The sequence below is a fragment of the Schistocerca americana genome, chromosome 3, assembly GCF_021461395.2.
Source record: "Schistocerca americana isolate TAMUIC-IGC-003095 chromosome 3, iqSchAmer2.1, whole genome shotgun sequence".
Taxonomy (NCBI): Eukaryota; Metazoa; Arthropoda; class Insecta; order Orthoptera; family Acrididae; genus Schistocerca; species Schistocerca americana.
The window spans coordinates 368,266,059-368,293,497 of NC_060121.1; the positions used below are offsets into that span (position 1 = coordinate 368,266,059).

Sequence of the window (27,439 nt, forward strand, 5' to 3'; positions counted from 1 at the left end):
TAAGGACGTCGGGTGCACACCCTATACTGAAATGGTGTAGGGGATGATGGGGGGGGGGGGGGGGAGTTGTGTCGGGCTGTCGTATTTAATCCTTTTTATTTGTTATTAATTGTAAATGGCGCACTCAAATGCAATAGTTTGTGTGCTTAAAGAATGTAGTGACGGTAGTTATTTTCCGAAGATGGAGCCTTAGCGAATTGCGCGCTATATAACTGGCGTCAAGTGTCTGGCTTGACGACAAATTCGTCACTACATCGTATATATGGACCTAAAAAACCTATGTCGTACAACGCACTTTACGAAGAGTTGCAGCACAGTCTTAATATACAACCGCAACACTCACTGCTATAAGGCTTGTTACCATCTAACAGTCAGTAAAACTAGCGCCATTCATGAAGGAGTTGGTTGTAACTGCAGTTAACTACACGGATAACAAGAGAAGATACTGTATTCCGTACATAAGAAACAAGCTTATGGTTCTGGTATTTGTTGTTCTATTACAGCACCAATTGCGGAACAGGTTCCTAATGTGTTGGGAAACGACTTTATTGCTGTTGATATATTATCAAGGCTGCGTGGCAGCTTTTTTTTCCATGGAATACTAGTTTTACGCTTCCAGAACTGGTTTGGCTCGAAGTATAGCGAACAGAATTTCACTTTTTTGTGTAGGTACACGGAGTATTTCCTCGGCTGGATAAATATTCTGTTACTTACTCGCCATTTTGTACTCTAAAAGACACGTTAAACGTCACAAAATGTCTCTACCATGGACTTCGTAGTTACGGAGTAACCTTTCGTGCCAGAACTACCATATGACAGCGAACTGATGGTCGCATTACGACACGTTACTCTGTAGCTATGACATGTGATCTGAAGATGTACGACACTGCCCAAAGCCGGTAACTTTTAAATTAAAAACTGCGATTAACAGACAAGAAAGTAAGCATGTCTAGTGTAAATAAGGATCGCGAATAAATCCCTTGTGACAAATATGTCCAGTTTTCGTAAATCATCAAATACTGTTTGCAGCTGAGTAGCTTACTTGCCGCTCGCAGTGTTGTTTCCACAGTATATAACAAACATGAGTACGAGTCCTCCGGTCAGAGAGCACAACTGGAGCGATTACTCATACGTGTGTTTGCCTATAAAACTGTGACACTCTTTTGAGGAGACGCCATGTTAGCGAGAGGCATTCGCAGTTGTTAGCAGCGTCCGGGTTTGCGACTGATGTCTGATGTATCAGTGAACTACCAACCAAGCTTAGACAGCGTCATGAAGAATCATTATTAGCAGCAGCACCAGGAGCTCCACATTTATGGATTAGGATCGAAGAAGCTGTCGCGACTTCAGCTTCTTAGTTACATCCTTTCTTGGGCCGACCTACAACCCTTACTCCTCTGGGTAGATGTTAGGAAGATTTTTTCAGGATATCTGCACTGTTTGATTCTCTTTGCATGTTCTTCCTTGACTGCTTAAATGTGTTGATTTTTTATATTACTGCAAATATTTTAAGCTGATTTTTAATATATTTCTTGGTCTGCCTTGAGGCTAAAAAAAGTCTTACTTTCATTTCTGACGCCTCTACTTGTTTATTATCCAATACTCAGATCTGTAAATTAGCTACGGAACAGCTAGTGTTCTATAGAAATTTAAAAGCATTTGTGTAGTTGTCTTTTTTGATTAATATCTTTTTTAATGCTACACAATAACCCTGAAAGGTTGCTGTCTTCTTCTTTTATCTTCATCATGATCAAAAGAAGTGTCGTAGCCCTGGTAGTTAAAATAAGTTTGTTTTCTAGTACTATTTTTTATCGGACGTGTTGTTTTCCTCGGAATGCCATTTCTTTTTGTCATTTCTGTAGATATTTTGAAATCATGATTTTGTCCAATTTCGCTTAATTTAAAAATATTACTTTGTACTCCTTCTTCTGAAGAATACATTAATGTTTTTGTACATTGATTCTTATCTAGTTTTATTCCATTGTTAATATTTGTCTTCTCATTCCACTTTTAATCTTATCATTTGTAAATAATTTAATAAAATCGAGAAAGTACTTCAATCTTGCTTAACTCCTTGGTTTACTATCACGTGATTTTTACTTACTTTGCTACACGTTTTTATTGCAAATTTAGTTTCATTGTATAAGATTATTATGAACAGTATGAAGTGAAGCTGAACTCGATGTTGACCAGAGTTTTGTCTTGTTTACTCTGTCGAAGGGGTTGACATAGTCGATAAAAGCTATCTGCGTCTCATTATTGAGTTCTCTTCTTTTGTTTATCAATATCTTCAACGATTGTGGTTTGTCGTGATCCACTGTGATCTTTAATCAAAATTTTTTAGGCTATTGGTCTTCATCTTGGAGTTAGTAAAGTGTTAGTAAACAACAACTTAATTTTCAAATAACTTAAGGGGATGCAGCGGTGTGACGTCATCGACAGCAGGCGATATTTCGACATTAGCACACCCCGCCAGTTTCATGGCAAAACTGTAGCAAGTAAGTGCTGCGCAAAGGAATTTAAGACACCGCTTTTCAGAGAAACTCCGGAAAGGTAACACATACACTGTAAACACTAGAACTGCCACTAACCAAAGATGATCAGCGTCAAAAGTATCGATAGTGAAATTAATAATCGACGGGTGATGTAGCATAAACTCTGTGCCTGTGTTTCTTGACAAGGGAGAGAGCAGGATACAAAGCAGAATTTAAACAAAAACCAACATCTCTATTTGTAAGGTTATTTGCTAATTCAATTTCAACATCTTCCTTAACAACACTATTCCAATAGCTGGAAGTGCATGCCTGAATCTCTGTGTTATTATATCCTGTTAGGTGCCCGTTGCCAAGACAATGTTCTGCGGTGGCGTATTTGCTTGGCTGTTGTAAGCTTGTGTGGCGCTTATGCTCAGTACAGCGGGCCACGACAGTCTTGTCAGGCTAGCCCATATATGTCATAACACAAATGCAAGCAATATGATTGTCACATACTATTACCGATTTGTTTATGGAAGATTTCAGACATGTCTACATATCCTAAATCTTTTGTTGTTTGGCCTCATGGCAGTGAGAACCTGAATGACTTTTTACAACACCTGTATTAGGTCCTCCTGAATATTTGTTTCACGGTGAAGGTGGGAAAGGATGGCTGTCTTCCCTTCCTTGAGGTGTTGGCGAGGAGGGAAATGGATGATACGTTGGGACACTTATAGGAAGCCTACTCACATTGACTTGTATCTGAAAGTTGACAGTTCTCACCATCCGGCTCAACGTGAATTGGTTCATCGTACATTAGTACACAGGACCCCATGTCATAACGGACTCTGAGAGTTTGTCAGCAGAGTTAGCCCATATCGAAGTCACTTTTCGTGAGAATGGTTGTAGTGAAAGGCAGATCAGCCGTGCGTTGCGCTATCGATGACTGAACTATGTGAGTGACAATAATACTGAGATAGCATTAAAGTCTAAGCCCTTTTTGCCTTACTTAGGGAGCATTTAGAACAGTATTGGTCATTTTTTCGAGAGTATAATATGAAGTGATTGTATGTTTACAGGTGGGGATATTCAGCCGCCAAATACTCGTAGTTTTTAAAATTTATGGTGAAACCTTCAATTGTCATTTATTTTGCACAATTTGCTAATAGTTACGGTCAATGACCGTTATCAAGCTTGGCTGGCATAAACAGCAGGAAAGTTATACCACAATTTGAGCAAAAGTAATTTGCTCTTTTAAGGCCACCATAGTACGTAAACAATTTCTCACTATAAGATCTGAGTACGATAATTTTCATCAAGAAGCAAGTCAACATCGACAACTAGTAATGCGTTCTATGGTGGGCTTAAAAGAGCAAATTACTTTTATTCATATTTTGGTGTAACTTTCCTGCCGTTTACACCAGCTAAGCTTGATAATGCTCATTGATTGAAACTAGTAGTGAAATGTGCAAAATAAGTGACAGATGACTGTTTCACCATGAATTTTAACAAAGATGTGAAGGGTGTCTTTCGAACATCATTTAACTTCATGGTTCTGTTGGATTCCGTAAAAGTGATCTTGGTTCAAGTAAGGCCGGTGTCCAAATGGTTCAAATCGCTCTGAGCACTATGGGACTTAATATCTGAGGTCATCAGTCCCCTAGAACTTAGAACTACTTACACCTACACTCCTGGAAATGGAAAAAAGAACACATTGACACCGGTGTGTCAGACCCACCATACTTCCTCCGGACACTGCGAGAGGGCTGTACAAGCAATGATCACACGCATGGCACAGCGGACACACCAGGAACCGCGGTGTTGGCCGTCGAATGGCGCTAGCTGCGCAGCATTCGTGCACCGCCGCCGTCAGTGTCAGCCAGTTTGCCGTGGCATACGGAGCTCCATCGCAGTCTTTAACACTGGTAGCATGCCGCGACAGCGTGGACGTGAACCGTATGTGCAGTTGACGGACTTTGAGCGAGGGCGTATAGTGGGCATGCGGGAGGCCGGGTGGACGTACCGCCGAATTGCTCAACACGTGGGGCGTGAGGTCTCCACAGTACATCGATGTTGTCGCCAGTGGTCGGCGGAAGGTGCACCTGCCCGTCGACCTGGGACCGGACCGCAGCGACGCACGGATGCACGCCAAGACCGTAGGATCCTACGCAGTGCCGTAGGGGACCGCACCGCCACTTCCCAGCAAATTAGGGACACTGTTGCTCCTGGGGTATCGGCGAGGACCATTCGCAACCGTCTCCATGAAGCTGGGCTACGGTCCCGCACACCGTTAGGCCGTCTTCCGCTCACGCCCCAACATCGTGCAGCCCGCCTCCACTGGTGTCGCGACAGGCGTGAATGGAGGGACGAATGGAGACGTGTCGTCTTCAGCGATGAGAGTCGCTTCTGCCTTGGTGCCAATGAAGGTCGTATGCGTGTTTGGCGCCGTGCAGGTGAGCGCCACAATCAGGACTGCATACGACCGAGGCACACAGGGCCAACACCCGGCATCATGGTGTGGGGAGCGATCTCCTACACTGGTCGTACACCACTGGTGATCGTCGAGGGGACACTGAATAGTGCACGGTACATCCAAACCGTCGTCGAACCCATCGTTCTACCATTCCTAGACCGGCAAGGGAACTTGCTGTTCCAACAGGACAATGCACGTCCGCATGTATCCCGTGCCACCCAACGTGCTCTAGAAGGTGTAAGTCAACTACCCTGGCCAGCAAGATCTCCGGATCTGTCCCCCATTGAGCATGTTTGGGACTGGATGAAGCGTCGTCTCACGCGGTCTGCACGTCCAGCACGAACGCTGGTCCAACTGAGGCGCCAGGTGGAAATGGCATGGCAAGCCGTTCCACAGGACTGCATCCAGCATCTCTACGATCGTCTCCATGGGAGAATAGCAGCCTGCATTGCTGCGAAAGGTGGATATACACTGTACTAGTGCCGACATTGTGCATGCTCTGTTGCCTGTGTCTATGTGCCTGTGGTTCTGTCAGTGTGATCATGTGATGTATCTGACCCCAGGAATGTGTCAATAAAGTTTCCCCTTCCTGGGACAATGAATTCACGGTGTTCTTATTTCAATTTCCAGGAGTGTAACTAACCTAAGGACATCACACACATCCATGCCCGAGGCAGGATTCGGACCTACAACCGTAGCGGTCGCGCGGTTCCAGACTGTAGCGCCTAGAACCGCTCGGTCACACCGGCCGGCAACGTTGGTCATTTTTGGTTTTCAGTGACGCTAGTATTTACAGTATATGCGGTTGTTGCATTTCCGGAGTTTCCCTGAAAACCGAGGTTTTAAATTCCTTTGCTCAGCGCTTATTGCTGCAGTTTTGCCTCAAGAATGACAGGGTGTGCTTCTGTCGAAATATCAGCGGTTGTCAGTGACGTCACCCGGCTGAATTACCGTAAGTTATCTGAACGTTGTATGCGCCGGGAGAAACTCAGGTATGAGTAATTTCATTTCTCCTGTTCAGCGGAACGATTTGAGGGTATGTCTCGATCTAACAAGGCGACTGTGACGCCAGTGTTACAGCTTTGGTTCACGGAGTGAACTCTCCGTATAGTATTGGGCTCATCGTTCGTGACTGTGTGACCGCAGTCGCACCGAGTGAGTGTTTCCGTAGCGGCAGTGCTCTGGTGGCGAACGCGGGTACTCACGATAGGGGGCGCGCTCTGGAAGGGGGTGTGCGCGCGCCGCATCCAGCGAGGGTCGAAGTCGCTGCCGAGCCTGCGCAGCAGCGTCTCGTCGTGCAGGTCCTTGCGGCGCGGCCGGACTGGCGGCTTGGGCGCGCCCACCCAGAAGTTGAGCGAGGGGGCGTGGTCGCGCTCCGGGGGCACGCCCACCAGGCCCGTGTTGTCGGGCGGCAGCAGCGCCCCCGCCACCGCCGCCAGCATCACGCAGCTCAGCGCCGCCGACACGGACGCCGACGCCGACGTCATCTGCTGCGACATCAACATCGTACATTAGTTACTCCTCTTCGGGTAGGTGCCACAATCGTACAAACTTTTTGAAATGGCAACATTTTTCGCATTTGCCTGTCATTCTGTAATCTATCACGTCACGGGCATTATAAAATGGTTCAAATGGCTCTGAGCACTATGGGACTTAAAATCAGAGGTCATCAGTCCCCTAGAACTTAGAACTACTTAAACCTAACTAACCTAAGGACATCACACACAACCATACCCGACGCAGGATTCGAACCTGCGACCGCAGCGGTTGCGCGGTTCCTGACTGTAGCGCCTAGAACCGCTCGGCCACCCGACCGGCCACAGACATTATATCTTGACGCTTTAGCTGCTGTGACATAGGCGTTTACAGAGCCTGGCGGAATGAATAATAGGATATACAAGGTTTTGAAAATGGTTTAAATGGCTCATAGCACTATAGGACTTAAAATCTGAGGTCATCCGCCCCCTAGACTTAGAGCTGCTACTAACTAACCTAATGATATCATACACATCCATGCCCAAGGCAGGATTCGAACCTGCGACCGTAGCAGCCGCGAGGTTCCGGACTGAAGCGCCTAGAAACGCTCGGCCACAGTGGCCGGCCAGGGTTTTGAGACGAAAACATGGCCCAGATAGGCTCTATAAAAATAAACTCCGCCCGAACAGGCCATAAATTCCCAACGGTACCGGCTGGCTGCCGTGTCATCCTCAGCGCACAGGTATCACTGGATGTGGATATGGAGGGTCGTGTGGTCAGCACACCGCTCTCCTGGCCGTATGTCAGTTCACGTGAAGGTAGGCTCTATTAGTTCTATTATCTATGCGATTGGCCAGTTTCAACCTTGGTCATTTTCAAGCATGTGTCATAAACTTCCAGTCAAAGACTGAAATTGGCCAACTGCATAGATAATATAAAGAATACAGCCTACCTGTACCATGTCTTCATTTTCAAAACTAGTTGAGGCTGTGGAGCCTGACAAAAATAAAATTTTAAATTATGCTGGATGATTCAGGTGCTCCGGACACTGTCGTTTAATGTCACCCGTAATGTTATTCTGGCCTTCATAATCCACCCGCGGAGTTCTAATATTCTCTTCCTTGCTGTGTGCAGACTATTAATCCTGCATTTAAAAAATGAGCAGGAAATTTAATACAGTTAAAATTTGTACTGGGATACGTTTTTGCTGGAGGCCTCTGTTTTCCAGTTATTAAAGAAAGAAAAAACCTTCAAATGTGATCTTCAAAAGCACCTCCACCCCATACTGATCCCTCACCAGTCAGGACTTCTAATATGTTGTTTGTGATACTTCCTCCTGCCACTATACAAAAATTTCCGGCTGCACGAACTATTAAAGTAATTTGACATTTATGGTTCAAATGGGTCTGAGCACTAAGGTCTCATCCATAAAATGGTCTTGTTTAGTCTTTAGAGCCTCTCTTCCTGCTTTCCCGCTAAAAATTATGGTTCAAAGGGCTCTGAGCACTATGGGACTTAACTTCTGAGGTCATCAGTCCCCTAGAACTTAGAACTACTTAAACCCTACTAACCTAAGGATATCACACACGTCCACGCTCGAGGCAGGATTCAAACCTGCGACCGTAGCGGTCGCGACTGCAGCGCCTAGAACCGCTCGGCGAACCCGGCCGGCTGACATTTATGGATTCTGTTTATTAGGCTATTACACCACCAGCATAGTCGGCTATTTCGATAGCATTATTGATTTAAACGTGCCCGTGAGGGTAATGAACGAACAACGACATTTTGTAAACGTTACGCTAAAAATAATTGCTCAGACAATTCGATCGGAACTTAATCCTTACAAGCACAACAGTACCGTAGTCAGAAGGCCTGAGGAATCCAACGATGTACTTGTTTATTTTACGCGCCCAAACTTTAACAAATAATTAGGTAAAATATACATAGAAGTCAGTTTTACAATTTGTAAGCGGTCGATTAAGTCAGTGCCTTAATAAGGTTACTCTATAGAGACCAAAAAAGTTCTGACGTGGGAAATAATTGTTGCTGTCACAATTCTTTGTACAGTGGTAGGAAGAATTGTCATGAACAACGTACCAGAAGTCCTGACCTGTGCGACCTGAGTGTGGGAGTGGCGGTGTGTTTGAAGATCACTTATGAAAAATATCAGAGTAAAAAATTTAATTACATTAAATTTCCTAGAAAAAGGTCCTGTTCATTTTTTTTTTTTTTTTTGTTCGACTAATGCGAGTAGTTAGCGCTTAGTGAGCGACAGAATATGAAAATCTCGAGCGTGGTTTCGATAGTCAGCTGTAACATTGCGGGTTGCATGAAATGACAGTGGTAGTGACAGCTGAATCAGTCTGTGTAAATGGACAGAATTCCGAAACAAATTGACATATTCATTTAAACACAATGAAAATAACGAAAATATAAATCATTACATATCATATACGCCCTTTACTTAGTTTTCAGTATAACACCATAGAGGTAGTCGCCTACATGTTCCGTGCATTCCTCCATGCGGTGAATGAAACCTTCTATCAAGCGACTGAGCGTGTTCAACGTGGTCTCTTCCACAGCTGTACGTATCCTCTTCATTGAGTTCAACGACAGTATGAGGACGTACAGCGTACACTTGTATTTCCAAGTATCCCCAAAAGAAGAAGTCAGGGTAGGTAAAATCGGGTGACCGTCCTGGCAAATGAATGTCTCCAAACGTGAACGCAATCGACCAGCAAAATGAGGCCGAAATACTATCGCGAATTGGTGGGCCATATGAGTTGTTGACCAGTCCTGTTGGTGTCGTATGTCGTTGTTCAACCTTGGAAGGAGGAAATCATTTGTTATTTGGCTATAGCGATCGCTAGTAACCGTCACTGAACGGCCAGGAAAATCCTCAAAAAATTCATCACACAGTCATACGCACAGGTGCAGAGGATTCTCACGCAGCCGATGAGGCTTACCTTGACTAAGTGGCTCCCATTACATTTAATTCTGTTTATTTACACCACAGTCTAGACGAAAATGGGCCTCATCCGACATTTACAGAGTGGATGCTAAAGGTTCCAGGAAGCACAAGGTGAAGGTTCGTGGAGCACCTTTATCTTGCCGGTTTAACTTCGAGCTGCAATTACTGTGCAGCTCATCAGGGATGACGCTCTGCAGAGAACGATTTGACATTTTTAGCATCAAAGCATGTCTGGCAGCACCAAAGTGAGGACTTGGGATGGGTACTCGAGGAGCCTCTTCCACTCGCTCTGTTCGCCAATGTGCCCTTCGCCGCCCTGCACTTTTCTGTTTTGCACAAGATGCACTAGTCTGGAATCGTTGTAACCACCGTGCAGTCATCCGATAATTCTGGACGTCAGACAATAAGAAATTCAGCATTCAGTTGCAAGATAAAAAAAATTACCTTTCAACAGAACAATTCACGGTTGCTGAAGCGCTACATTATGTTAAAAATTTGTAAATTCTGAACTTCATCATGTCGTTTCAGCTCGAAATGGTGAGACTGAACAGTCGCTGAAATGTGAGGGCAGATTCGTTATTTTTGAAATACGCCTCGGCGCGGAATGTTCGATGACGTGAACTCCAAAGGGGCATCATTACACGTGGACGTCCTGCCTCAATGAGGAGCGAGTATGCTTATTTCGCGCATGCGCAACGGCGACGCCGTACTACGTGGTTCGTATCCTGCTGTTCATTCTACAGCACTTCGTACAAGGTGAATCATGTTGAAGATATCGTAATGGCGTTTCTTGTCACATGTTCAGCCCTCTGTAACATCTATATTACTAAAAGACTAACGCAGAGTACGGCGACCCGGTCCCAATAGCAGGTTGCTTATCTTTCGGCTTTTCTTTACAGACTAATGGAAAAACTAGTAGAAGCCGACCTCGGGGAAGATCAATTTGGATTCCGTAGAAATACTGGAACACGTGAGGCAATACTGACCTTACGACTTATCTTAGAAGAAAGATTAAGGAAAGGCAAACCTACGTTTCTAGCATTTGTAGACTTAGAGAAAGCTTTTGACAATGTTGATTGGAATACTCTCTTTCAAATTCTAAAGGTGGCAGGGGTAAAATACAGGGAGCGAAAGGCTATTTACAATTTGTACAGAAACCAGATGGCATTTATAAGAGTCGAGGGACATGAAAGGGAAGCAGTGGTTGGGAAGGGAGTAAGACAGGGTTTGTAGCCTCTCCCCGATGTTATTCAATCTGTATATTGAGCAAGCAGTAAAGGAAACAAAAGAAAAATTCGGAGTAGGTATTAAAATCCATGGAGAAGACATAAAAACTTTGAGGTTCGCCGATGACATTGTAATTCTGTCACAGACAGCAAAGGACTTGGAAGAGCAGTTGAACGGAATGGACAGTGTCTTGAAGGGAGGATATAAGATGAACATCAACAAAAGCAAAACGAGTATAATGGAATGTAGTCGAATTAAGTCGGGTGATGTTGAGAATATTAGATTAGGAAATAAGACACTTAAAATAGTAAAGGAGTTTTGCTATTTGGGGAGCAAAATAACTGATGATGGTCGAAGTAGAGAGGATATAAAATGTAGACTGGCAATGGCAAGGAAAGCGTTTCTAAAGAAGAGAAATTTGTTAACTTCGAGTATAGATTTAAGTGTCAGGAAGTCATTTCTGAAAGTATTTGTATGGAGTGTAGCCATGTATGGAAGTGAAACATGGACGGTAAATAGTTTGGACAAGAAGAGAATAGAAGCTTTCGAAATGTGGTGCTACAGAAGAATGCTGAAGATTAGATGGGTAGATCACATAACTAATGAGGAAGTATTGAATAGGATTGGGGAAAAGGGAAGCTTGTGGCACAACTTGACCAGTAGAAGGGATCGGTTGGTAGGACATGTTCTGAGGCATCAAGGGATCACCAATTTAGTATTGGAGGGCAATGTGGAGGGTAAAAATCGTAGGGGGAGACCAAGAGATGAATACACTAAGCAGATTCAGAAGGATGTAGGTTGCAGTAGGTACTGGGAGATGAAGAAGCTTGCACAGGATAGAGTAGCATGGAGAGCTGCAACAAACCAGTCTCAGGACTGAAGACCACAACAACAACAACAATCTTTCGGCTTCCAGAAGCAACAAAAATTTAATGTTATTTGTAACCGTGGTTTGCAGCTGAGAAAGTGACTGTATGCAGTACACAGGAAGTTAAAAAAAACCTTCAGTCACAAATTTTTTTTCATGTTTCATTATACTACACGAGGCATTTCGGATCCTGTTGGTCCATCTTCGGCTGTAAATCGTCTAACACATAATATACTGTCGCTCTTGAGTGTGCTGAAATGGGTTTTCCTGTTATGAGAAAGTTATGTGTTAGATACGGTATTTCGTGAATGGAATGCGGAAAGAAAGCCAGCGAAGCACTTGCCGAAAAACAAGGGAAAACATGTTTAGCCTTTTGAGGTCAGCATACGTTGGCTTATTCATTCTGCCGTCGCACATCACGTCATTCAAGGCTCACATTTGTGTACACATTTTAAAAATATTTCACTGATGTTGTTTAACTGTTTGTGATCAGAAACGAAGTTGATCACATAGTATCAGAGATCTGACTTTTAAGAAGCTAACATATCGAAGGAAGTAAATTTAAAATAAGTCTTTAAAATTACTAAAATAACTATGTCTAGGGAAATCCGTCTGTTCATCTAACATAGATTCAGGGTTTCCGATTTTGTAGAGATACTGTATATTTCCAATAGTTTCAACAGATTCAGGGTCTTACCATTAACTTCAATGTGTAGTTCTACCAAATTGTTTCCCACCCTGCTGGTAACGTCACGGTTTCTAGCATATGCTGTGCAGTAACTGATTTTTCGAAGTGATCACGTCAGGCTACTTTTAAAATGTGAACACAAATGTGTAGCGACAGAGTGAATAAACCAAAATATACTGACCACAGAAAGTTAAAAAAGGTCTTCCTTGTTCGTTCGGCAATTTTTTTTTCTCATTGTTTCTCATTATTTCTCGCACTCGATTCACGATGTACAAAACCTATCTCACAACAGGAAAACACATTTCACCTCACTCAAGAACAATTATAAATTATGTACTAGACGATTTTCACTCTGAGATGGACCCACAGTATCCGAAATTCATTGTGTAATTTAATAAAACACTCAGAAATTGTAGGTGAAATTGTAGGTTTTTATTCAAACTTCCTGTGTGGAAATAATTCAAAATTTCATGTAATTTTTGGCCGAATTTAAAAAATTAAATTCCTGTCATATTCTAATCATTAAGAGGCATAATCTTAAATTAAGAGTTTAATACAGTAAGATAAATATTAACAGTTACAAACTGTGTACGCGTCTTAAGGCAGGTTAGCTGATGGCGCGCAATTACGCGTGCTATATTCACCCACTATTTGAGAATGAGATCAGTTAGTGATTCATAACAAAATTTATGCATAATTTCAAACCTTTACAAAACTTCCTCTTGCTGACAACCCCCACAAAATGATGAAAGGGAAAAATTTTATCATTTACTACATTTTCTCTTTTCATGCAGTAAAATTTCAGCATGTGACATGATGTTTTAATATATTTCTTCATAATATATTTCCTCTTTACCGACACATTTTGCATGCAGTACCCACAGATACCACTGAATATACCTGGAAAAATATATCATTGTACGTCACTTAAAAACAGGAGATACGACGTAATAAACATTGAGACGCGTGGAAAACTAGTTCTAACTTAAAATGATTGATAATGAAACCACTTAGAGACTTTCAACTAACTTTAAAAATTATTTCGAACCTTTTCTCAACTTTTTTTCGCTTACGTCAAATGTTTAACCCATTAAATCAATGGTAATGAGACATTTGAAGTTGTTTTATCCGTGCGAGTTCGAGTCTTTAATGAATTAGGGCTTTGCTGGTTTATGGCTAATTGGATTACTGCAAAATATAGAACTTATATTGTACAATGTGGCTTAAATCCTGTTCTGCATAGCTTATTGCGTTGTGATACGCTAAGTCATGGCAGTTCACGCGAGGACCTTTCTCACTGATTAATCGTAGCATGGCCTATTGTGGTAGCGTTGCCTTTATCCTGGCCTCTGATTGACTGAAACTAAGAGACGGAAACTCTGCTGCGGATTCAGAATGAGTTCAGCGGCGTCGATCTCTGAGTGCGGAAGTTAAGTCAGAAGTCACTGGTAGAGGAAGTTCGTGGCCTGAGCAGAAGTATGTTCGCTCTTCAGAGACCATACATTTTTATTCGATTTTAACTGCATTTATTTCGTTGAATTACGAAGTGCGTAGCAGGATTATTGTGAGTATATCAGCAACTCTGCTAAGTGTTGTGCCAAGAACTGCAAATATGGAATAAATTCCTGATATTCTCTAAAAATTACGAAATGATTACTGGAGAGTAGATATCCATATTCCTGTAACAGATTCACAGACCCAACTTTAGAAAACGCAACGTACGCCTTACATGTTCATGTAATAGAACTGGACAATGCCTCATTTTCGCCACATCTAGGACATGACGATACATACAAATAAATGGATTACTCGAAACATAGAAACAAACACATTACTCGACATACAGGAAGAAGAGGATTAATCGATGCACATACATTCTCCTGAAATCACAAAAACTTTAGTTTTCAGGTAAATAAATAGTGAAGTATTAGTTTCTTTATATTCAAATATAAAAAATTGTATTCGAATGATGGACCTAATACACGATATGGTTTATAACATTAATTTAATTATTCTTTAAATAACGTAACTACTTTCCATATATTCGATTTATATCAAAATTATAATTGTATTTCTAGTGATTTACACTGCAGTTGTTAATTACAAACTTTTGAAATTACTTGATGGAGCTGGAGCAAGAAAAGTTCCTTTGTATTTTTATGGCAACGAACACGCTGAAGTCGTTTCTTCAGAGTTGATCGTTGTATCAGGAGGGAAGATATGAACCGAGAATAACAAAAAAAAAAAAAAATTGTTCAAATGGCTCTGAGCACTATGGGACTTAACATCTGTGGTCATCAGTCCCCTAGAACTTAGAACTACTTAAACCTAACTAACCTAAGGACATCACACACATCCGTGCCCGAAGCAGGATTCGAGCCTGCGACCGTAGCGGTCACGCGGTTCCAGACTGAAGTGCCTAGACCCGCACGGCCACACCGGCCGGCCGAGAATAGCCCCTTCAGCGTTCCAGAAGATCGTTGCCGTGACGTCACCGCCTGATGCTGTAGCTTTGAACTTTTTCTTCAGAGGAGAGGTTGTCTGGCACCGCTCCATCGATTGCCGTTTTGTTTCCGGTTCGAAGCGATGAGCCCATGTACCATCATCTGTGATGATGTTCAAACAAATTGTCGCTATCAGCCTCAAAAAGCTCAAGGTATTCCGCACAGACAGTTCTGCGTTGTTCTTTATGATCTTCTGTTAGGCGGCGAGGAAGCCATCGGGCACACATCTTTGAATACCCCAGTTTGTTGATGAGTATGTGATCACTAACAACGAAGACGTCGAGTTGAGCAGTGAGGTGTTTGACTGTGATCCGTCGATCTGCTCGAATGAGAGTGTCTGTATATTCCAACAATGCAGGAGTCGCAGTCGGCCGAAGTGGTCGAGCGGTTCTAGACGCTTCAGTCCGGAACCGCGCAACCGCAACGGTCGCAGGTTCGAATCCTGCCTCGGGCATGGATGTGTGTGATGTCCTTAGGTTAGTTAGGTTTAAGTAGTTCTGGGGGACTGATGACCCCCGATGTTAAGTCCCATAGTGCTCAGAGCCAATTGAACCAGGAGTCGCAGCACGCGGGACATGGGGCAGGTTTGCGCGACCTTGTTAGATGACGACAGACGCCAACGACTCACAGCGCTTTTCTTCGTTGTCTAGTCTCCGTAGACATTCTGCAAGCGCCTATGAATATTTGCGAAGTTCTACTTTTCCGCCAAAAGAAACTCGTTGACAGCTCTCTACTTGGAATGCACCTCCGCTACAGATTCTACGTTGAAGGTTACTTACAGCGCCGCCACCTATCCAAATTTCATGGAACTATGGCGGCTGAAGCGGGAGTATTCCAAGATATCACCAAATAAGTTCAGTATTTCTCCAGCCGAAATTGGCCGATAAATGGTGTGTTGCTTTACTTAACGAACGAAGGAGCAAAGTGATACAACGCTTACTAATGTTAGCGTAGAAAGTTTGTCAATAAATACCTGAGGAACGCACTCTAATTGGAAGGGAAGGCCACCAGAATGGGTTTTATGAAGATGGTATCTGTTCTTTCGGACATGTCCTAAAGGAAAGATACCATCTTCATATAGTTAAGGCTAACCAGCCATTGACCTTCTTCTGTGTGGATGCACAAGCATTGCCCGAACTCTTACCGGACTCGGTAAGATTGTCCGCAGCGTGTAGTGAGTGTGCCGGCCGAAGTGGCCGAGCGGTTAAAGGCGCTGCAGTCTGGAACCGCAAGACCGCTACGGTCGCAGGTTCGAATCCTGCCTCGGGCATGGATGTTTGTGATGTCCTTAGGTTAGTTAAGTTTAACTAGTTCTAAGTTCTAGGGGACTAATGACCTCAGCAGTTGAGTCCCATAGTGCTCAGAGCCATTTGAACCATTTTTGTAGTGAGTGTATTGGGCAGAGGCACTACGAATGTATTGTGTGGACATTAAGTTGGGAATGTGGGTCTCACGGGGAGCGTGCAAGGCATAAATCCCTACAGTCGCACTATAGTCTGTGTCCTCGGTGGCTCAGATGGACAGCCGGCACGGTAGCTCAGCGTGTTCCGTCAGAGATTTAGCTACCCTCTGTAATAAAAAACTGAGTGAATGGATCAACGAAGAACCTGAACGGGCGTCATCGGACGTCCGCCGTGAACAAATTCAATAAACAATGTAGAACAAAATGAGATGAAAAAAAAAGTGGGTAGAGCGTCTCCCATGTAAGCAGGAGATCCCGGGTTCGAGTCCCGGTGGGGGCATACATTTTCAACTGTCCCCGTTGATGTATATCAACGCCTGTCGGCAGCTTAGGGTCTTGATTTAATTATCATATCATGAAATGGGCTATCGTGGAGTAAACTACACCAAGAGGACTTCTCGTGCCAGGCCAGAGAATCGATTGCACACCGCATTTCACAACCGTGACTTAGGTCAGTAGTAAAGGGTAACATGAATGCCTGGTACGAGTTCTATACGCGCTGCGCTCCAAAGCGGACAGTGTATTCATTTAAGGGGATGACTAACATTTTGTCCGTTAATATTATCCGTTGTAGTAAATTGAATGATTGCAGGATAGACCTCAGAGAAGAATAGCAATTTCGTTGTTAGTAGTCTCTATCTATAATAGCAGACAGAGCCTGTTGTCGTGACGTTTCTCTGTTTACGCTTTTCGCGATGGCACCCGGAACAAGTCGCTTACCTGTTGCTACCTGCGGACGGGTGTGGTGTGGTGTTTACTGCGGCTGCGCTGTAAGCCTGACCGACCCCTTTGGCCAACGCTCTCTGGCATCTGAGGCGTTGGCAGTTTATAAGCGTCCTCGCAGACCGCGGTAAGTGGCCGTTTCGCTACCCCGACGGCCCTCCTACTTTTCTCTTGGAGACAGACGGCAACATTTTCTGAATTGTCTGGGCCTGGCACGCGTGTTTTGGTGTTCTGTCACCGCAGATTTGTTACGTTAACGGGGCCGTACGTAACTTTCCCGGACTGCCAAGAGCCCACCTCGCCAGCCTTGGTCACACTCCCAGCGAAGTTCACACGTGTGGGCCTGCCTTGTCAAGGTTATCGACGGATTATTTAGTGGAGCGAAGCGTATCTCTCGCTCTGTTGCTGCTGTAGTATATTGACTCCGAGCACAAGTGGAGATAATAAACTGCTAAACTTTTTTTTCTTCAGATTTTACCACGGTCGCTTCCACTGCGTCATTAAAATCAGCCTAACAAAAAAAGCGAGCAACCAGGAGACGTGGCCGAATGTCAATGTGACTTCGTACACGTCCACACCGTCAGAGGATACGTAAATGACTAGCCAGTCCGACAAAGCTTCGTAGTTGCTAAATATGTGTGGCAACTGGATATACGTCCTAATCTTCTCCTCCCTTCTCTGTGCATCTCACCCTTCCCCTCCCCCAATCTCTCTCCATCTCCTCCTCCCACCACTTTCTGTCCGTGTCCTCCTTTCCTCTCGCTATGACTCTTTCCTTTTTCCTCCCTCGCTGTCCGTCTCTTCTTCCCCCTCTCTCTGTCCTTGAGATCTGTTTATTATTACTGCAAATTCAGACTCCGTAGTAGTGTCCCAATCATAAGCCAATGAGTCACAAATACAACTTTTCTGTTTTCTCTGAAAACTGGCTGAGAGGCAAAAACAAAGCAGAAGAATTTTTGTATACAATTTTTGTTTAAAAAATATATATATCATGAGAAAGAATATGTATGGGAGAAACAATTTATCTACCGTTTTATACTCCTGCTATCGTAGTTAAAATTGACTGCAAGAAAGAAACAATAATCCCATTTTTCAAATAGACCACAGCACAGCATGTTCTTTCTCGCAGTCGATTTTACCAGAAAACATGTACATTCTTGGTTAAAAAGTATATAACATTACTTCAATGTTTAATAGAGTACTATGTAAAATTTGAAGTAAATCGATCAAGAACTTTGATATCAACGTTTCCAGTTTCTATATTAAATATATGATTTTATATTACATATATATTTAAAAACATGTAGGCTTTGCCCGTCCTAATGTTCATTATATTGTGGTAACAACCCTTCCCCTTTATATATTACGTATATATTCATATATTATATATATATTTAAAATGTATGGTCTATATCCGTCCGAATGCGCATTGGAGTAGGCCTAGCTTTTCGGGAATTTTCGGTAACGCGGTTTCTTATATATATATATATATATATATATATATATATATGTAATTTGCCATATGATACCGACGTTTATTCCAGTACTTCTGTATAGAACCTCCGTACGGGACTGGGAGCTTGGTGGCAGCACAAAATAGTTCGCACAATTGGAGGAACATTTATATTCACCCATATCATCACAATACATTGCAGTTCAAATTTCATTTTCGATTGGAGATATTGTATTGTTTGAAATATTGTCCCATGTTAAAATAGTAACAAAACGAAAAGAAATGTTGACACGCTAAAAAATCTTACACGAAAGAGTAATGTACAGAAGTGCGTTTCCTGTAAAACTGTAAAATACGTCGATATCATACGGTAAGATGATGTTACTACGAGTGAAAATTTAACAACTGTACACACCTTATTACAGAACTGCATTGACACCCAACTGGTTTGCACTTGACGGTTTAACTCATGAGAAACCACACGATAAAAATGATCAGTTCTTAAGCAGGACGAAAAAAGTCTGTAATAATCCTTAGCGCACGTCAACACTGATTTTGTCGCCAAGTTCCGCCATTTCTTAATCCACAAAATGTCGATTGGGATAGGCGTAGAGGTTTGTTCGGTGCATCGAAGGGCTATATCAAATGCATTTTTAACATCTGTATGCGATACTCGAGCCGTGGGTTCATTGTCTTCTTTGTCGTCATCATCTTTCTCGTTCTCATCGGTTGTTCGAGTTACGGTTTCAATGATTTGGTCGTCAGTCAATTTTGCTTCCGTTGAGCAGTCAACATCAGCTGTACTGATCCACTCACTTATGTCACTGGACTCAACGACTGACTGTAAAAGTAGCGTCACATGTTCACGTTTAGTTGGTGGCATAATTCTGTTTTACACACTTTAATATGTAAGAAGAACACTGTGACTAATTTATAAATCAAGTGCGTCGAGAAAACACGTTTTGATAGATTTATAAACAGCTTACTTAAACTGATCGAACTATCGCACCTAGCAGCTGCCAACTGCCTTCTCATCCACATCGTAGACGATAAGCCATTGACAAGTCCTGTGGCATCGGCCGACGTACGTGAACATATACCGAAAATGGGATGGTCGAAGTAGAGGACAGTCGGACCATACGAGGTCGGAATAACGAGGTTCTACTGTACCATATTTACTAAAAATATGTAGCCTATGGCTTTCCGAACGTTTATTGGAGTATCGTGTTAAAATCTGAAGTTAATCAGTGAAGAACTCCTTGCAGTTTTTGGTAAAAAAGCAACGTTATATACACTGAAGGGACAAGGAAACTGGTACACCTGTCTAATATCGTGTAGGACCCGGACGAGAGCGCAGAAGTGCCGCAACAAGACGTGGCATGGACTCGGCTAATATCTGAAGTAGTGTTGCAGGCAACTGACACCATGGATTGTGCAGGGCTATCCGTAAAGCCGTAAGAGTACGACAGTGCGGATATCTGTTCTGAACTGCACGTTGCAAGGCACCCCCCAGATATTCTCAATATCGTTCGTGTCTGGGGAGCTTGGTAGCCAGCGGAAGAGTTTAAACTCAGAAGAGTGTTGCTGGAGCCACTCTGTGGAAATTCTGGACAAGTGGGGTGTCGCATTGTCCTTCTGGAATTGCACAAGTCCATCGGAATGCACAATGGACATGAATAGATGCAGGTGATCAGACAGGATGCTTACGTATGTGTCACCGATCAGAGTCGTATCCAGATGTATCAGGAGTCTCACACCGCCCAAACTGTACACGCCCCACACCATTACAGGGCCTCCACCAGTTTGAACAGTCCCCCGCTGAAATGCAGGATCCATGGATTTATGAGGTTGTCTCCATACCAGCGCACGTTCATCCGCTCGACACAATTTGAAACGAGACTCGTCCGACCAGGCAACATGTTTCCAGTCATCAACGGTCCAATGTCGGTGTTGACGGGCCCAGGCGAGGCGTAAAACTTTGTGTCGTGCAGTCATCAGTTGTACACGCGTGGGCCATCGGCTCTGAAAGTCCATATCGATGATCTTTCGTTGAATGGTTCGCACACTGACACTTGCTGATGACCTAGCACTGAAATCTGCAGCAGTTTGCGGAAGGGTTGCACTTCTGTGACGTTGGACGATTCTCTTCGTCCCGTTCTTGCAGGATCTTTTTCCGGCCGCAGTGATGTCGAAGATTTGTTGTTTTACCTGATTCCTTACACTTACGGCACACTGGTGAAACGATCGTACGGAAAAATGCACACTTCATCGCTACCTCGGAGATGCTGTGTCCCATCGCTCGTGCGCAAACTATAACATCACGTTCAAACTCAATTGAAACTTGATAATCTACTATTGTAGCAGCAGTAACTGATCTAACAACTGCGCGAGACGCTTGTTGTCTTATGTAGGCGTTGCCGGCAGCAGCACCGTATTCTGCCTGTTTACAAATCTCCGTATTTGAATAAGCATGCCTATACCAGTTTCTTTAGCCGTTCAGTGTAATTAAGCGGATGTTCATACAGTGAAAGATCGGAAATCGGCGAGATAGAAGAATACAGTCAGATTAGCAAACTAGAGTAGCAGACAATATGAAGAAGATGAGAAAGAAAGGGATACAGAAGACGAGAATCCGCTTCTCACCGAGGCCTTCCCTGTTAAGAGCGCCTAGAGCCGTTTTTACGGGAGACTGGCTTCCTGCTGCTGCACACGGCTGCCGCATTGTTCTCGGAAACCGGTCCCATCCGCTGCCGTCCACTCTCGGGCGTGATCGCTTGGTAACAGCTGCGCTACTCCTCCAAAAATCGGTACTGGATTCTGCGCTGCGCGGCGTCGCACCTCGCCGCCTGTAGCTGTCCCGTATATCAGACCGCGAGGATAATGGGCTCGGCTAGCCTCGGCCCTGACATTCAGCCGCTACGTCGCCGCTGTCTCTGACGTTCATTGCTTACATCCTCGGCGGACAGATAAGCAGTGTTTGGTATAATGCACACTACAAACAGCTCAAGGAAAGGTCTGCACCATCTGCATATATTTGAGCCTATGTAGACTTAAATTCAAGGAGTGAAGGGATTGAAACGAAACAATGCGCCTAAAGAAGCCAAAAGAAAAAATGTTTTGTGTGGAATAAAATCAAAACAGTAGCAAAAATGAGGGCATTAAAAGTCCGTCCACTGTTTGCCCTTCAGCTTTTTGTTTCCGGTAAGTACACAGGTGCACAGAACGTGAGTACGAAAGTAACTTTGGTATTTTTGTATCCCGCTTGGATAGGTGGCGCGTGAACTGCTTCTGTAATATAGGCCGAGAGTGAAGGAAGCGAGTAGGGGCAGGAGAGGTGTAGCACTTCGGTACTGCATGTAACTTTAACACTTTTAATAGAGTCAAAAACACAAGTAAATATCAAATGCATACATCACTTTGGCTAGGATGAGCAAGTATGTGTGAAGCCGTAGTCAATGTCTAATCCTCTGAAGTTATCCAACTGTTCTGTATAATCTCAAAGCTAACAAATACTCCTTGCTGCCCAAACTTCAACTGAAAGTGACTGGTACAAAGTCTCACTAGCAAGCTAGCCCACTCGGTAGCGGAAGCGATATTTCCAGGCCGTCTGCTCTTGATGAAAAGGGCAGAAATCGAGACGGCACTCGCTGAGCTCCACAGCGTCGGCCAGAGGGCGCTGTGGTCGGGGTAGTTAGTCTTCTCTCGCAGTGCCGACTTACGAGAGCGTGCACCCACGTTGTGGCATCGTAACTATCGACGCAACAGGTATGAAATGTCACTAGCAAGCAACATAGTTCGATGGATCATAGACCATACGTTGAAAGAACTATTACAGTGTAATACAAAACGTAACTGAAAGAAATCCGCATCGGACGAACAGAAATGGTGCTTTTATTCAAAGACAGTAATTATATTCGTGAGACAGCGATTCATGATGGTTGCCTCCACATTACAAAAGGGGGAACATGGTTCTTAATACGGTCTGTGATCTTCACAGACGCAAATGCATGTTCTACAACGTTCTCCTATGCAGGTCTAAAAGTTGGTAACGAGTTCTTGTGATAGGACATTAATTTCCTCCACCAGCGCGGTTGACAACTTCTGGAACATGATCGTTTTGATGATCCATGTGTTAATGATGTGGAGAGACACAGTTTTGCACGGGTGTATTGACCTCCATATCTTTGAGCACCGTACGCTCATAGTTTAATGGGAGGCTGCACTCCTTCACCATGTGTGTCTTTCAGTTGTGCATCCGGCCTTGACTTCATTTTTATGGGCGACAATGCACGAGTGCATCGAACAGCGCAAGTGGAAGAGTTCTTGGAACGAGAGTCTATTCGGCGACTGGACTTACCTGCCCATTCACTCTACTTAAATCCCATTGAGCGCGTGTGGTAAGCATCGGGAAGAGGTACTGCAGCACTCAACATACACCGACAACCATCTCCAGCAGGCGGAGGAATGCAACACCTGACAATAAGAAGTCCTTACCAATCTTGTGGCCAGCCTGGGAGCATATTGGGGAGTTTGCATTGCCGTCCGTGGTGAACACACATCCTATTAAGAACCACTTATCGCTGTTTGTAATGTGCAGGGCGCCATCATGCATCGCGGTGTCTGCCATTTCTGTACGTCTCATTATGTATTTCGATTAGTTAATCTTCTGTACTGTATCACTTCTTCCTTTGTATGCTCATAATTTTGTTGAACTACATAACTTGTCTCTGGAACATAATGCGAAAATTACTTTCGTCCTTCAGTTTTCATAATAGTGTATTTCGGTTCGATAGCTCCTTGGTAAGTTTTCCAAGAATCACATTAGACTTTCCGACATGACCTGGTGAACTAGTCGTATGTGAGAGATGTTTCATAAATACACGGGTGTATGATCGCTAGTAAAGACAAACAGCAACGCTAGTGTTTATGCTTGAGTCAGAAATATGTCCGAGGGGCGTTCAATAAGTAAGGCAACACATTTTTTTTTCTCAAGGAAGGTTGGTTGTATTCAGGTATGCTGTATTATTCCACGCTCTTTTGGCAATAAAACCCAAATTTTCTACATAATCTCCTTTCAGTGCGACGGCGTTGCGCCACCTTACTGAGAGGGCCTGTACCATTCCACTGGTTGACATCGGAGCCAGTGTTTTGCTGCATCAAAATCCTATCAATCATGCATGTGCTGTTCCTTGAGCAGTGCATCCTTCGTTGGGCCTGACAGATGGAAGTCGGAAGGTGCCAGATACGAGCTGTATGGTGGGTGAGGAAGTCCAATGAAGCTTTGTGAGCTCCTCTCGGCTATGTAGGCTTGGGTGAGGCCTTACATTGTCATGCAGCAGAACTACATTTGCATAATTCGAATGAGAGTGTCTGCACGTTCCTACATTGCAAGAGTCACTGCTGTAGGCGGTCGTCTGGCAAGTGGGATATATGACAGATTTAAGCGACTTCGTTGCAATGATGGCAGACGCCTAACCCGACGACTCGCCGTACTTTTGTTCTCTGTCAGATCTCCATAGACGTTCTGCAAGAGCCTACTGAATCCTGCGCTGCTCTGGTTTTCCATTAAAAGAAACTCAATGACAGCTATCTGCTTCGAATGCACCTCCGTTACAAACGGCATTTTGAAGGCCGTATGTCACCGCCACCCATCATAATCTCATGAAACTATAGGGACCGAAGCGGGAATATTCCATTATGTCCCACAACAAATTTAGCATTTTTTCATCTTAAATTGGCCGAGAAAAAAATGTGTTACATTACTTATTTAATGCCCCTCGTAAATATAGACTGACCAAGAGATCAGGAAATTGAATAATTAGACTGGCAAATGCAACAATTTGATAAACTTGTATCTCCCAATCACATGCGCTCAGAACTTTGTAGCCACCAAGCACTTGGGATGGCATGAATTATATCTTCTTCTGTGCAGGAGTTTGGGCAGAGTAGTCATTGAAAAATTTAGCTTGTGACTTGCTCTTTTCGCATTCACAATTCACGTAATCCACTCCCATTTCGTATCATAATCTTTTAGTTACTTCTCCAACAGCCAGTTTTCACAGCAGTCAGAGATTAGCTGCTAAGCTGCAGCCATCCATCTGCGAAGTCCAGGTTTGTCTTCCTTCCACCGTTCCAGCCTCGCCTTCTCGGGCCAAGCGAGTTGGCACAGTAGTTAGAACACTGGGCTCGCATTCGGGAGGACTGCGGTGTAAACCTCAGTCCGGACGTCAACATCCAGGTATTCCGCGATCGCTCCGAGCAAGTACCAGGATGGTTCCTTTGAAAGTGGCCGATTTTGACCCTCTGACCTTTGGCAGTCCGAGTTTGTCTCCGACGCCCTCGTTGTCGATGGGACGCTAAACTCTAATCTTCCTTCCTTCCTTCCTTCCTTCCTCTCGCCTTTTAGGGAAGCTTTCCCTGCATCACTGAGGAAGACAGTTGCCCAGGCAATGGAAGGGCGCTGCTCTTCTTCAAAAGTACAGCCCGTCTCACACGAAGTGAGGTTGTCTGGAAGCTTATTTGCTGGCTGGTGCGACGGCTCCCAAATAGGCTCCGTCGAATGCTATCTGTCTTTCTCGCAAGGAGATTCTCATATTTTGCATGATAGCGTCGGTGCTATTTCCTTCGTAGACTTCTCTGAATGCTACCTGCTCAAGCCAATCAAGAGAGCTCTCTGGTGTCTAACGTCACAGCCTGCAAGGCGGGGTCTTACAGAGAAAGCTGGTTAGCCCGTGAAACAAACCAGAATGTCCTGCACTGACCAGCTGCTTTGCAATCATTGTCCAAGATTTTTTTTTTTCATCTGTTCAGTAAAGAAGTTTGATTCTCTCGTATTTCATAATTTCATTCGTCGGCTTCAAATGAACTGCCTACAATTTCATTAATGATCATTGTTACTGTTGTATTATCTCTAGCCGCTTTTCTGTTGTCTCGTTGTCTCTGTAGAGGTGTACAATGGGGACGAAGGAGAGGATGTTGGTTGGTGGCCGGTATCCTCGTTTTATTACAGAAACTGAACGCAATTTATAACTGGGTTCTATATTCATAAACAAAGAGCTACTTAAGTTTCCATGTTCTGAGGTATAAGCTCTCATCTGTGTAGACCACGTAGCCTCAATGCTGTTGACGCAGAAGTTCGCTGTGTTCACTGTAAGGTTACTATGTGCTGCCTGACTTAGTGCTAAAGGCCAAGACAGCGGCGACACCGTGGAACTCCACGGCCTGCAGACTCGAACTAACTGGTTAAACTTGCCCTCCAGTCCGCGGCGGAGATCCTAAACACTGGCGGCTGAGAGGGCGTTGTCGGCGCGTTTTCAGCGAGTCTTGTCGTTGGCCTCCATTGATATTCTCGTAACCTCTATGCCGTATGGTGTGCCGGCGCCAGCGTACTCCAACATAGTTACCGTGCTACTTTAAAATTAAGTACACGAAATTCAAATAGTTTGCAATGAAAAATAGGGGTCGTTATGAGTTTGCCTTCGGCACAAGTAAGAACGCACTTTGCTGCAAATAAAATGAAACTAATATACTGAATTATATTTTAAACTTGGGAGAAGGTCTATATCTATCTCTAGTCTCGAGAAAATGAATTGTATGTAGCCCACTCAGTCCTGCTAATGCATGCAGATGATGAATTAAGAATTACATGTTCATAACACACTTCATATCTCATAAATGCTTGGAGATATCGTGACTAGTTTGTGGCAACTGATAGAATGCAAGGAACAGAGTATTTATCCACATGGTTAATATGCAAAACTTCATTATCTGTTGCAGTATGCAGGTAACTACACATTTTTTTAAATGGAATAATTTAATTTTTAATGACCATTCATTGGTGGTGAAACGAAAATTGCTAGAAGTTTTACAGTACTGAGGAAATTACACGTTTGTTTTTTAATACTGAGAATGGGCTTTCTTTAATAAACTATTGAGCAATTTTACCCTCACTCCCTAGTTTCATACTACATTGTTTCAGGATTTCATCACAGGAGACTCTACTGTGTTTTGGAAAAAGAAGCAAGTTTTAACCTAGCATCAAGAGAAGCTAGTTATTACTCAAATTTTGTCGCTGATAACACTTCTCCAAAGACAAAAAAGGAGTAATAAGTCTGGGGAAAATACATTATGCTACTTCTGCTACAATTTTTGTGGAATCCCATACCCCACTGTATTTTTAATGAATATATGGTACTGAAACTTAAATTCCGTCGAATCAGGAAGTGACGTACAAAGTAGTATTGCAATTGTGATGTTTAAAGCTTTCCCGGCGTACTGATTGTGATGAAGACCTACAAACGACGGAACAAGGAAGAGGAAGAGGCTTTCAGGTCGACTGTTTATCTACTATTTATTGGGAATATTTCTTCACAGATAGGCAGAATATTGAGAAAGTATGAAGTGAGAGTCATCTTTCGTCCTCCTTCCAAAATTTCATCACTGGTGGGATCCGTTAAAGACGACCTGGGCCTGCGTAAACCAGGTGTTTACAAAATTCCGTGTGAATGCGGCAAATCATATATAGGGCAAACGACACAAACTGTGCTGGAACGCATTGTGGAACACCAACGGCATACTCGCCTTCTCCAACCCACCAAGTCCGCAATCGCTGAACATTGTATTTCCACAGACCATTCCATGAATTACGACGACACAAAAATGTTGGCCCATACATCAAACTTTTGGAGCTCGATTACCAATGAATCTGTGGAAATAAGATTGTCTGACAACGAGACTCTCATCAATCGAGATAGCGGTTATCAGCTAAACTCTGCTTGGAATCCTGTTATAGAGAAACTTCGTAGTCGACGTGGTTATCTGCATAAAGACGGAAATCGACCTGATACCGATACGCCAGGCTTTCGCAGCGGAGGGCGCGAGGCGCAGCGCACGGAGCCGTTATGAACGCGCACGCTGAGCAGCGCATGCGCAATGTCACCTCAGAAGGCTTTAAATAGCGGAGATCAGCGTGTACTCGCCAGTACTGGTTCAAATGGCTCTGAGCACTATGGGACTCAACTGCTGAGGTCATTAGTCCCCTAGAACTTAGAACTAGTTAAACCTAACTAACCTAAGGACATCACAAACATCCATGCCCGAGGCAGGATTCGAACCTGCGAC

General features: G+C 43.7%; 1 protein-coding gene across 1 annotated transcript in view; it reads right to left on the reverse strand.

Moving 5' to 3' along the window:
- LOC124606089 overlaps nucleotides 1-27,439 on the reverse strand; it is a 235,059-nt gene that overhangs the window by 26,604 nt on the left and 181,016 nt on the right. The window contains exon 4 of the mRNA XM_047138054.1: nucleotides 6,153-6,437. Coding sequence (XP_046994010.1) covers nucleotides 6,153-6,437 — 285 coding nt within the window. The remainder of the gene's footprint in view (nucleotides 1-6,152; nucleotides 6,438-27,439) is intronic.